Source organism: Manis pentadactyla, chromosome 7 (assembly GCF_030020395.1).
Source record: "Manis pentadactyla isolate mManPen7 chromosome 7, mManPen7.hap1, whole genome shotgun sequence".
NCBI lineage: Eukaryota > Metazoa > Chordata > Mammalia > Pholidota > Manidae > Manis > Manis pentadactyla.
The window spans coordinates 107,109,593-107,123,823 of NC_080025.1; the positions used below are offsets into that span (position 1 = coordinate 107,109,593).

The 14,231-nt window shown below is 34.7% G+C and overlaps 1 protein-coding gene across 1 annotated transcript in view; it reads right to left on the reverse strand.

Moving 5' to 3' along the window:
* Window positions 1-14,231, reverse strand: part of DPY19L2 (dpy-19 like 2) — a 104,539-nt gene that overhangs the window by 11,340 nt on the left and 78,968 nt on the right. The window contains 3 exon segments of the mRNA XM_036897494.2: window positions 6,006-6,180; window positions 7,124-7,243; window positions 14,130-14,154. Of these exon segments, the coding sequence (XP_036753389.2) occupies window positions 6,006-6,180; window positions 7,124-7,243; window positions 14,130-14,154 (320 nt within the window).

A 14,231-nucleotide genomic window follows, 5' to 3' on the forward strand; every position in this document is an offset into this window, starting at 1 on the left:
TTGATTAAACTGGCCTGGCAGTTCTAAGTGATGAGGCACTGTCACCTCTGAAAGTCACAGACCAAATATCTGAGTTGAAGCTTATATAAGTTTACCTTAATGACAGCTAAATAGTAAAATAGTGACTTTCAAATAAGAGATAAGAGAAAACTGATTCAAGGAATCATAGGAGAAATTTCTTTCTTTTTTACTGAGGTATAGTTGATATACAGTCTTATATTGGTTTCAAGTATACAACACAGTGGTTCAACAGCTATTAAATCCTCACCTGAGTCAATACAGTTACTATCTGTCAAGATAGAAAGATGTTACAGAATCATTGGCTATATTCTCCATGCTGTACTAACATCCCTGTGACAAACTTACATATAAGAATTTTTGTGCTCCTTCATCCCCCTCATGCTCCCCACCCACCCACCGACCCCAAACTCTCCACCATGAGCAACCATAAGTCACTTCTGAGTATCAATGAGTCTACCGCTATTTTGTTCATTTTGTTTGGTTTTGTTTTTAGATTCCACAAATAAGTGAAATTGTATGGTATTTGCCATTCTCTGCATGGCCTATTTTATTTAGCATAATACTGTCTGGGCCCATCCATGGTGCTGCAAATGGCAGGATTTCTTTCTTTTCTATGGTTGAATAATATTCTATTGTGCAGACATACCACCTCTTCTTTATCCATTCATCTATCAATGGACACTTTGGTTGCATTCATATCTTGGCTATTGTAAATAATGCAGTCATAAACACAGGAGTGCATATATATTTTCAAATCAGGAATTTTGTTTTCTTTGGGTAAACTCCTAGTAGTAGTATTATACTGGAATGTATGGTATTTCTTTAATTTTTTGAGGAACCTCCATACTGCTTTCCATAGTGGCTGCACCAATTGTCATTTCCACCAACAGTGCACAAGAAGAGTTCCCTTTTCTCTACATCCTTGCCAACACTTGTTATTTCTTGTCTTTTGGATAGTAGCCATTTTAACTGGTGTGAGGTGATATCTCATTGTGGTTTTGATGAGCATTTCCCTTGATGGTTAGCGATATTCAGCATATTTTCATGTGCCTGTTGGTCATCTGTACTTCTTTGAAGAAATGTTTGTTTAGGTCCTCCAACCATTTTTCAATCTGATTATTTGTTTTTTTTGGTGTTGAGGCATATGCGTTCTTTATATATTTTGGATGTTAACTCCTTATTGGATAAATCATTTATGAATATATTCTCTAATACTGTAGGATGCCATTTCATTCTGATGGTGTCCTTTGCTGTACAGAAACTTTTTAGTTTGACACAGTCCTACTTCCTCATTTTTTATTTTGTTTCCCTTGACCAAGGAGATGTGTCCAGGAACAAATTACTCATGCTTATGTTCAAGAGATTTTTGCCTATGTTTCTGTGGGATTAATGGGCTTAATATATAAATCAAGTAATATAGAAATCAAATGTAAGAAGATTTGTGACTTGATTGTCTCTCCTATGACCTCTGATGTTTGGTCAAGGATAGAGTGATTAAAGCCATAGAAAGTTCCTACAGCTCGTGACCGCCCTCACATGGTTTTGGTATCCTTAAGGAGTGTTCCGCCCTTGGGCAGGACTCAAAGATAGATGATGATCATGTGCTGAAACCCCTACTCAGAATTGTTCAGATATTCATTTACTCAATAAATATGAGGAGTGCCTTCTCAGCATTGCTCTTGAGCTGTTATGCTTTGAGTCCCCTGGCTGGTCCATTCAGGTCTTGGATATCTCATCACGTTGCCTCCTTAATCTGCAGGTCGGAGATAGGGAGGAGGCCGACATGTTTTCTTCTAAGAGTTTAATGGTTTCATGTTTCACATTTAGGTCTTTGATCCATTTCAAGTTTACTTTTGTGTATGGAGTTAGATAGTAATCCAGTTTCATTCTCTTGCATGTAGCTCTCCAGTTTTCCCAACTGCAGTTATTGAAGAGGTTGTCTTTTCCCCACTGTTTATTCATGGTTCCTTTGCCATATATTAATTGACCGTATATGTACGGGTTTACATCTGGGCTCTCTACTCTGTTCCATCAATCTATGGGTCTGTTCTTATGCCAGTACCATATTGTTTTGATTACTGTAGCTTTGTAGTATAGCTTGAAGTCAAGGAGTGTAGTCCCCCAGGTTTGCTCAAGATTTCTTTGGCTATTCAGGGTCCTTTGTGGTTCCATATAAATTTTAGAACTATTTGTTCTAGCTCATTGAAAAATATGCTGTTGGTATTTTGATAGGGATTGCACTGAATCTGTAAACTGCTTTGGGCATGATGGCCATTTTGACAATATTCATTCTTTTTATGCATGAGCACAGGATATCTTTCCATTTATTTGTGTCTTTATTTCTCTCATGAGTGTCCTATAGTTTTCAGAATATAGGTCTTTAACCTCCTCAGTTAGATTTATTCCTAGGTATTTTATTCTTTTTGATGTAATTTGTAAATTAATTGTTTTCCTAATTTCTCTTTCTGCATTCATTATTAGTATACAGGAAAGCAACATATTTCTGTGTATTAGTTTTGTATTCTGAAACTTTGCAGAATCCAGTTATTAGTTCTAATAGTTTTTTGGTGGAGTCTGCAGGGTTTTCTATATATATTATCATGTCATCTGCAAATAGTGACAGTTTTATTTCTACCTTGACAATTTAGATGCCTTTTATCTTAGGCAAAATAAAGATCTCTTTATCTTGCCTGACTGCCATGGCTAGGATTTCTAGTACTATGTTGAATAAAAGTGCTGAGAATAGACATCGTTGTCTTGCTCCTAATCTTAGAGGAAAAGCTTTCAGTTTTTTTGCCATTGGGTATGATATTAGCTGTGGGTTTGTTGTATATGGCCTTTATTATGTTGAAGTGTGTTCCCTCTATACCTATTTAGTTGAGAGTTTCTATCATGAATGGATGTTGAATTTTGTCAAATGTTTTTTCAGCATTTATTCAGATGATCATGTGGTTTTTATCCTTCTTTTTGTTAATGTAGTATATAATGATGACTGATTTATGAATATTGTACCATCTATGCATCCCTGGAACAAATCCCACTTGGTCATGATGGACAATCCTTTTGATGCATTTTTTAATTTGGTTTGCTAATATTCTGTTGAGGGTTTTTACATCTATGTTCATCAGGGATATTGGTCTGTAATTTTCTTTTTGTAGCATCTTTGTCTGGTTTTGGTATTATAGTGATATTTGCTTCATAGAATGAGTTTGGGAATATTCTTTCCTCTACTTTTTGGAACGCTTTGAGAAGGATGGGTATTAGCTCTTCTTTAATGTTTGGTAGAATTCAGCTGTGAAGACGCCTATCCCTGGAATTCTGTTTGTTGGGAGTTTTTGACTACCAGTTCAATTTCATTATTGGTAGTTGGTCTGTTCATATTTTCTGCTTCTTCCTGGGTCAGTGTTAGAAGGTTGTCCTTTTGTAGGAGCTTGTCCACTTCTGGGTTGTCCAATTTGTTGACATTTAGTTTTTCATAGAATTCTCTAATAATTCTTTGTATTTCTGTGGTGTCAGCTATAACTATTCCTTTTATTTCTGATTTTGTTTTTTTGTGTACTCTTTCTTTTCTTGAGAAGTCTGGCTAGGGGTTTGTCTATTTTATTTATCTTCTCAAATAACCAGTCTTGATTTCATTGATTTTTTTCTATTGTTTTATTTTCTATTTTATTTCTGATCTTTATGTCCCTCCTTCTATTAACTTTGGGTTTCATTTGTTCTTCTTTTTCTAGTGTCTTTAGTTCTGAGTTTAGACTGTTTATTTGGGATTGTGCTTGTTTCTTGAGGTAAGCCTGTACTGCTATGTACTTCCCTCAGACATACTTTTCAGTATCCCTCAAATCTTGAACTGTTGTATTTTTGTTTACATTTGTCTCCATGCATTGCTTGATGTCTTTTTGTTCATTGATCCATTTATTATTTAGAAGCATGTTTAACCTCCATGTGTTGGTGGGTTTTTTGTTGTTGTTTTCTATATTTAGTTTATTTCTAGTTTCATACCCTTGTGGTCTGAAAAGTTGCTTGATACAATTTCAATCTCTGTTTATTTATTGAGGCTCTTTTTATGGCACAGTATGTGATCTGTACATTCCATGTACACTTGAGAAAAAAATGTGTATCCTGATGCTTTTGATTAGAATGGTCTATAGATATCTGTTAAATCTTGATCTAATGTGTGTGTTCAGCACCTTTGTTTCCTTATTTATTTTTTGTCTGGTTGATCTGTCTATTCACATGAGTGGTGTGTTAAATTTTCCTAAAATGAATGAATTGCAGTCTATTTCCCCCCTTTAGTTATGTTAGTACTTGTTTTACATACTTAGTTGCTCCTATGTTGGGTGCACAGATATTTACAATGGTTATATCCTCTTGTCAGACTGATCCCCTTTATCATTATGTTCTTTTTCTGTTACTTTCTTTGTTTTGAAGTCTATTTTGTCTAAGTACTGTTACTTCTGCTTTTTTCTATTATTTGCATGAAATACATTTTCCATCCCTTCACTTTTAGTCTGTGTTATGTCTTTGGACCAGAGATGAGTCTCTTGTGGGCAGCATATAGACGGGTCTTGTTTCTTTATCCATCTGCCACCCTATGTCTTTTGTTTGCTGCATTCAGTCCATTTACATTTAAGGTAGTTATTGATAGGTAAGTAGTTACTGCCATTTTATTAATTGTTTCCTGATTGTTGTTGTAGTTCCTCTCTGTTCCTTTCTTCCTCTCTTATGCTCTTCTCTTGTTATTTGATTGCTTCCTTTACTGTTGTGATTCGATCTTTTTAAAAAATTTTTGTGTATCTATTACAGGCTTTAGGTTTGTGGACACCATAAGATTCATGTTTACCTGAATATATACAAGGCTATATTAAGTTGATGGTGACTCTATTCCAAACACAATCTCAAAGTACTTCTTTTTTATTCTTCTTCCTTCTCCACACTTTATGTATCAGGTGTCATAATCTGCATTTTTTTGTGTATCCTTTGGTGTTGTGTATAGTTGATTTTATTACTTTTGCTTTGTTTTTAGCTTTATACTTTCTTGGTAAGTGGTCTATTACCTCTACTGTGAGTTTCGTGTCACAGGTGAAAAACATTTAGGCTTAAGAACATTTCCATCAACAGAAGTCCCTTTAACATATCCTGTAAGGCTGGTTTAGTGGTGATGAACTCTTAAATTTTGTTTATCTGGAAACTTTTAATCTCTCCTTCCATTTTGAATGATAACCTTCCTGGATAGAGTATTCTTGGTTTAAGGTCCTTTTGTTTCAATACATTAAATATTTCATGCCACTGTAGGATAAATTTAAATTAACCATGGGGAAGAACTTGTGCTTGATAAAATTACTAAATACCAAAATAGTCTTGGACAAGATTATAGATTACTTACAAAATATCCTGTAGACTATGCTTATTCTCTGGAAAAGTATTTATAGTTGAAATATCTACTTGACATGGTTTTGGGTAAGGATAGGAAGCAAAAAAGGTAGGCTAAAAATAGTATTTTTTTGCAGTATTTAAAGTAGGATGTATCCTCATCTCTTTGAAATGATTTAGTGAAGAAAACAAAATATCCAAGATTTTAACTCTTCTGTGTGCGACTGGTTTTACAGAGTTGGAGCAGAAAGCACAAACTAAAGTTATAGGAGTGATGTTGACCACTCCATGGTCAAAATTATCTTCTCCAGTGGTCTTTCACAAGGTATGAAATTTTGTTATTAAAGATTTATTTGATTTGTCATTGTTAGAATTAAAATACAATAATGATTTCAGAGTGACAGCACATAACTGTGAACAGTGGTTAACTCCTGATGTTAATTAAAATTCTTTTTAACAGTTACCTAGGAAGGATTTAAAGAAGGCACAAAATTGTTTTCTGAAAAGATTCAATTTGGTTTAATTGCAATTATCATGCTCAAAATCTGTGAGGGTGTGAATGTGTGTGTGAATATTTTTCAAAACGTATATATACATAAGATACAGCTACTTACCTGGTCTGGTATTGTATTTGATCCATTGTAGCAGTTCTTCCTGAGGCAAATTATTAAATTCTCCTGTTATGCTCCATTGATTATAGAGGTTTGAAAAACCTTGTATTGACATCAATGTTAGAATGGCAAAGATAACAGTCTCAAAACGGACTCTGCAAAAAAGCCAGCCAAAGAGCTGAAAAGAAAGAAACCATTTATTTATAATTCTTATATGAAGAGTGCTATAGGGTCAATAATAAATTCTTACCATGGTATTAAGCCTTCCATGGTATTAAACTAAGGTGGATCACCATTTGAGACTATCAGTACACTAATAATATACAGAATACTCATCACTTATTGTTCCAAAACAGCAAATTACAGGGCTCAATTAAAAATGGAAATTTCTTTTCCCTTGAAAGAATTAAGGAAGAAACACTTGATCCTTCTAGTGCTATTTACTACCAGGGATTATTAAGATTAGCAGATCACAATTTTGAAACATTCTAGAATTAAATCTTGTAACATCTGGCTGCCTTTGATGGGTATCTTGAATAAGAAGGGAAACCCCATTAATACTGACACATGTAATCCTCTCAGGAAAATAAGCATGATATTCTAAGATAAGACTCATAATCAAAACTAAATAAGGTATTTCTAGAAGTACCCTGGTCCCAATATTCTAGCTATTTTGTCTGGCTCTTTTATATATAAAATACAGTAACAGAACCCCAGAATTGTCAACTTTTCATCTGGAGTGTCTAAGCAAAATAGGACAATACACCAAAGCAATTACCCAGTACCTACTCTAGTATTAGAAGGGTACTTGAAATATTTTTGATGAGCTAAGAAACTCTTACAGAGGCCTGAACGCCAAAAAACTGTATGTGGATAGGATATTAACAGAGGGGACTAACGGTCCCTCATCACTTGTCACAGAAATACCAGTTAAAATCTAGGAATAATTTCCAAAGCTATTTGATGTTGCTTTTCTTATTCTATGGTGAATCATGAACTGACATTTAAAATCATTTAGGATAAAAACACCTAAACGTTTTTATGTTTTGGATAACTCAGCAAAGTTACTACACTGCTGTGGCTATAGTTATAGTGTAAGTATACAAGAATGAATACTTTACCCGTTGAGAACATATCAAGGAAGCCATAACACACATGTGAGGTGTCAAAAACAGCTTCAGCCTCATAGTTAAAATGGCAAGGGCAGTAAATGCTAACAACTGCAAAGTGTGAAAAATTAGCTACAAAAACACAAAACAAAATGACATTTTCATTTCATATATTTTTTAATTAATAAATTTAAAGTATATTAAAATTATTATTATTCATTACAACAAGGGTCTTTTCAGTTAGTATAAATCCAATAATATTCATTCATTCATTCAACTGTGAATGCCTACTATATGCCAGTTACTGTTCCAGGTGCTCTAGATACAGCAATGAATGAAACAACAATGAACAATTTCTGCCTTGTGAGGCTTACATTTTATTTCAATACATTAGTAAGGAGAGACAGAAAACAGACATAGCTAGTAAATCTATTATATAGCCTATTAGAAAGTGTAAGTGCAATGGAAAAGAGAATGGAGCAGAGAGGGAGATGGAAGTGCAGGGTGGGGTTTAGGGCCAGAGGTGGGATCATTGTAATTGTAAAGCAGGATCATCAGGGTGGCCCTCACTGAAAAGGTGGTGTTTGTGCAAGGACCTACACCAGGTAAGGAAGTAAACTACAGATACATTAAAGGAGGGAAGCCTTCACAAATTTGCATGTCATTTAGTCAGCAAAAAAACTGTAGCAAAATAATCTAGATCATCTTAAAAGTAGTGGAATTATAAAAATATCTGTATCACTTAGTAAGATACTCCATTTTGATTAAGATGGGGTTCCACTGAGTAAAGGTTTCAAACAGCCATATTCATAAACTATCAACCAACTTCTCACTAGAAAAATGGACAAATAATTAATCCAACCAAAAGTAAGGGGCAGCTATATATTCATATTCTAATTCCAACACATTAAATATTAAAGATAATAAGAAATTTTCATTTCTTAAGGTATACATTGACAAATATTAAATCTATAGTGTTAGGATGCCAAAAACACAGAAATAATTAATTGGTACATTTAGGGATTAATTGGTAATTTAGCAATATTTATCAAGATCCTAGAAAAGAGGCAACCTCTTTGACTTAAATTACCATTCTAGAAATTTAACTTAAAGGAAAAATCAAAACAGAAAAAGGCTTCTACAAAGAGGATCACTGAGGTGAATTTTTAGCAGCAAAAATAGGAACAACCTAAGATACTAAGAAGAATAAGTAAATTACTTCATTTCCACATATATACAGCCATTAAAAGATTACATATTGGAAAATCATTTAATGGCATGGAAAAGTTTTCTGAGTATAAAACTCTATATACAGAATGATATTAATTCTGTGAAAATCATCTATATGTATATATATATGTACATGGCAGGAAAAAGATTGTAAGAAACTATACCTAAAAAGTTAAGAGGTTATTTATGAATGGGAATTTCTGCATTTTCCAAATATTTTTAAATGTGTTGTTTTTATAATCATAAATATATTATTTATATTCAAAACAGAATGATAAAAACTGTACCAAAACCTGTTTTTTTTCTCTTTTTTAAGTAAAGATGTTTAAAAATGGAATTAGTTTTTGCATAATTCTTGGATCCAAAGTTGGAATATGGAACATTTATTTCAAAATCAATTCTTCTTTTCTTTTTCTAGTCAAACTCGTCTTTGGACAAAACCACAAACATGTTGTGGAGGGAACAAAAGTCACCAACATATTTCATACCTATACAATTCCTTTTATTTAGTACAACAAATCACAGATTAGTAGATTACATGGGCCATCTACTTTAATCTTCTATTCAAAACAGGGATCTCTTCTATATATCTATGAATATATATTTATTGTTGCCATAGGAGGGCCTATTATAATGATGGATAGCTGTAAATGCTAGGAAATCTTTTCTAAAACTGAACCAATGTTTCCCTCTAACTTTCACACCTCTGGAACTGCACAAAATTAGTCTATACCTGTTTATGATTGTTCTTTATTATTTCATACTACAATTATGATTTGCACTATATCCACCTTTACCCATAGAAAGCTTTCTTTTTTTTAGGCTAAATATTCAGAAAACTTCAATCACTGGGTTCTGTGTTGTCACAATTCTGGTTGCCATGGTTGGAAAGTGGTACAAATTGTCCATGTTTTTCTTAAAATGTGCCATTAAGAAATAGACTATGACAGATAAGGTCTAATCAATATAAGTAGACATCTGACTTCTCCCAATATTTCTTCCTTTGGTTATTTTTAGGCACAAACATGAAAGTACCATTTTCTCTCCTAATTCCCATCACTTGTACTTTAACAATTCTCACATGAACAAAATTAAATCCAAAGTAATAAGTCTTTCTGACTTTCCTCTATCATCTAAAGGCTGAAAGATAAGGCTCTATTTCATGTGGATGTTTGGGAAATCCCCACCATTTTGACCTTCCCTGCATGATGTTTTTTGTGGCTGGGTGACATAGAATAGTTATTCCAAATGGCACCACTTACGTTTATTTTCTATTTTCACCCAAATGCTCTAACCATTCTTCTACTCCCAGGCTCCTGCCTTGCCATGGAACTCTCTTGCCACAGCTATTTTCTCCCCTAATCTATCAAATAGCTTTCTTTTTAACCACCAAATGGAGGACTAAAGGTTACAGTCCAAAATTCACTACTGTATTTACCTTATTGTCAAAATACTAGTACTTCTTTCCTCATAAAAATTACTAGGAAAATCCTAATAATATTTTTTAGAAGCCAGAGCAGGGAAGGAAAAGAAGCCCAGGAAACTGATCACTACCCATCTTTGGAAAAAATGAGCCTAACTGGGTAAAGAATGAAACAGCAGCTACTAAGCAGAGAGAACACAAGGACTAAGTGTCTAAGGCCAGTCCAAATGGTAGGTTATTCCTGTCAAAACTATCTCCTATGACAGTGTGATGATGTCTTGAGAACATGCTAGAGATGCCCCTCACCAGCACAGTTAACAGGGGCCAGAATATTAGTTGGAGCCTCCTGAAGTCTTGGTCCAGGAGGCACATAAATCCTAAAAGTGGGCATTTATATACTGATTAAGTTACACTAGGCATGACTATAAGTGCCTTACATATAACTCATTTAATTCCACAGCAACCATATGAGATAAGCACCATTATTCTTGTTTCTATTGTTCCCAAAAAGATGTAAAGTAACTTAGTCAAGATCACACAGTAAGAGGCAGAACAAGGACTGAGTCAGGCCAGCTGCAGAGTCTATTTCTTTAACCACTACCTTATGCTTCCTCTGCAAACAATCAGCTATTGAACACAATGGTCTATTGTCTTTTACTCAACAACATACATGCATTAGTCTGTGGACACAGAAATGTACAAACCCCCAGCATATATATTAACAATCAGTTTCTCAAAAGGAGTACAGTTCACCCTTGAACAACATAGGGGCTAGGGGCACCTGTTCTGGACATGGTACAAACTGCCTCTGTGCAGTCGAAAATTTGGTAATTTTTGACTTCTCAAAAGCTTAACTACTAATAGCCTTCTGTTGACAGGAAGCCTCACTGATAATATAAACAGTTGGTTAACACATATTTTGTATGTTGTATGTACTATATGCTGTATTCTCACAATAAAGCTAGAGGAGAGAAAATGTTTTTTTCAAATTGTTGCAAATTTCCAAAAAATTTTCCAACCCATATTGAAAAAAATCTGGGTACAAGTGAACATTCTCAGTTCAAACCCATGTTGTTCAAGAGTCAACTGCATTTCTTCCCCCAAATTTTGTATTGCTTCACTCTTTCAACAGAATGCCTCTAGAACTGGTTCAAATGCCTTTAGCTGTATGTCACAGAAAACTCTTCAAAGGTAAGTAACAGAAAAACATTGTTTATAATGGAAAACACAAACATAAACTGACTTAAAATATAAAGGATCAAATATAAACTAATTATACGAGAGAATAAACTCTAGGGATTAGGGGACAAAAAATGAAGGCTGTTGTAAGAATGACGATCATGGACAAACTGAGGTATGAGCAGGCCACACGAATATTTAGGAGTGAACACTCTCACTGTTAGCTCCCCCTAGCTATCCTCACACTAGCTCTTCACAGGTACTATGACATTCTGGCAATAAATATTGTTCTTAACTCTCTTCCCTTCTTTTCTTTCCTGTGAATTTCCTGAAAACTAGGTACTCCTTTACTAATTTCTAAGCACATAAAATAAAATTGGTTAAACCAATTTGATGGAATACATTAATATATTAAATTATGAGGAAAAAAATCACAACAGAATCCTTTAATCTAACAAACTTTAATAATGTCATGACAGTAGAGAAGTAACCCAGGGGTTTATTTAGTGAGCTAAGGGATGCAAGTTGTCCCTGATTCAGAGGTTTGGCACAAAGCAAGGAATTTAGAACTCACTCCTGGTGATAAAATCATCCTAAGGAATTCTCACCTAATCTTGAAACAAGCTTTTGTTATCACACTAAGAGTGAGTCCACTCGTACTCATCCCAGGGTTTGTGCCTTTGAAACCCTAAGTGAAGAGTCCCTGTATCCCAAAACTTATGAGAGAGATTTATCAAGTGTGAGTCACAATTGGTAGTAGGATGAGGAGCCAGCCAGACATAGGACTTCATGCTGGCACTGCATAGAAGTCTATTATTTCCTTCCATAAGATCTACTGTTTTTAGAAATTTAAATCTTTAAAGTGCTGATAACCTCAGGAGTTCAGCATTCTCTCTGTAGTTTAAAAAGATAAAGATATTTCCTATCACTCTCTTCCTATTAGTCTTCTTGATTTCTAATTGCCTTTTAAAACACTATCTCTTTACTCCCAACAGACCTAAAATACCCAAAGTTCATGATACCATCCCTGCTAACCACAACGTCCAGAATAAAGTCCAGCTTCTTTGCTTCAGAAGCCACCATAGTCTGAACCCTGTTTACTTTTCCCATCTTTTTTCCTGCTACTTCTTGACTTTTTTATGTACCGGCAATACTGATTTTTCTGCAGCTCTGAACATAACTTACAACTTTTGCCTTCTTTGTCCATGCACATCCTTTGACCTTGGTTACCTCCCCCACTAAGGTTATTTAAAAAAATCTTTTCCCATCTACCTCATCCCCTCTGCAGATTTAATCACTTCTTCTGCATTACTTTTGCATGTACCTTTGTTACTGCACATATAATTATCTGTTCACATTTTTTGTCTTCCTCTACTGTATGTTAAATTCCCTAAAAGAAGGGACCTGGTCTACAGTAGGTGCGAAATAAAGACTGAACTGATAAATATACAGAATTAGTAGAAAAACAGCAAAATGGGAAAAATAAGGATAAATGGAGAAGTGAAAGATAATGAAAAAGCAGCAAGATAATGTGAGAAAGGAGGGTAGAAAATTAAGGAATGTTATGTTTGTAAAAAGAGGTGGGATTTAAATACAGTATGATTAAATATAAATGATATTTATATTTAGATATATATATATCTATATAAAGAATACATACTAATCAGTAAAACTAATCAGTAAAAGGCTGATTTACATAAAAGCAGTTGACATTAGGTGGCAGTAAAATGAATGATAACAGCATGAATTCTGCAGCTACATTGCCTGGGTTCATAGTCCCCTGGTTCCACAAAGCTAAGGTCACTTTAGCTTTGTGACCTCAGAAGTTAGCTAACCTCTCTATGCCACAGTTTTTTCATCTGTAAAATATAAGTAATAATAGTGCCTAAATCAATGGGTTGTTGTGAGAATGAAATTATTAATATATGTAAATCACTTCCCCAAAAATGCCTTGCACACAGGAAGCAGTAAGTGCTGTTACCTTGCAAGCACTGGAAATGAACTCCTAGTGAGTGCTCAAAAGCAAGCTTTATTACAAATTCAGCTGTGAGACCTCAGGTAAACTACTGAATTTCTCTACGTTTCTATTTCTTGGCAGACACCCCTTTGCTCTTCTTCCTAGACATACCACTAGACTTGGTTTCCCAGCCTCCCTGGCAGGCAGGTGTAGCCATGTGCCCAAGTTCTAGCTGTGGGCAGGAAATGATGCACACCTTTTCCTGGCCTAGACTGTGCAGAACATCCAGTGCATGATCTCCCATGTTCATCTCCATGGCTGGCTTGATGCAGACAAGCGTATCACCACCCCTGGAAGCCACATGTTGAAGATGGCAGAGCCATAGACAGGGGTTTCAGTCCCTCAGTCACTACTTATTGGAGAGCTACCTGCTAATCAGGAATTCCTGGTTTTAACTTTATGTAAGCAAAGAATTAAACTTCTACTGAGTTAAGTCATTGAAATTTTAGTGTTTCCAACAGCTAGTATAATCCAATTAACATAACTTTTTAATTTGAAAAATGGGAATACTATTATTATGAGAATTAAACAGCACAGTACATGGCACATAGTAACCATTCAAATACTAGTCATCATCATAAGCTATTCTTATTAAGTTCAAATTTAGTTGGCCTCTCTTGTAAATTTGACCTTTCCCTTTAGACCCAAAGTTCTGTTACTTAGGAAGTCTTATTTCCAGCCCATGCTGATTTTTCCCTTTGTATGCCACAGAATAATTTAGCACCATATAAAATGCTGTCTTATTGTCTCTGTTGAAAAATTATACATATTTGAAGGCAGGAACACTGCTATACCATATTTTATGCTAAGCTTGTAACTGATTGACCACCAAGTCTGTGTGTGGCAGAAGACCATGAGTACCTGCCCTGATGGGCTTTAGTGATTAACTCAGCAGGCTAGGAACTAATTCTTGTTATTGCTGAATAAATGAAGGCAATTTAATTATACTCCATGGTCATACATCAGTCTTGTGGCTTTCAAATCCTTAGTACTGTTCAAAACTGAGAGCAAATTAAAAGGTGGGAAGGATCAAGAGAAATTTATTACTCATGCTGAACCACACAAGCACTACTAGATGGCGCATAAGCAGCAAGGAAATACCTTTTTGAATTATCCTTGAACTAGAATTTAATATACAAATCAAGCACAGATTAAAATGAAAGCTTTACCTCACCATGTTCAAGGAGCTGTTTTCTGGAATAAAACAAAAGCATTCTCTATTTACTGAATGTCCATTTACTATGATTACATAAACTTCATTTATTTGCTCT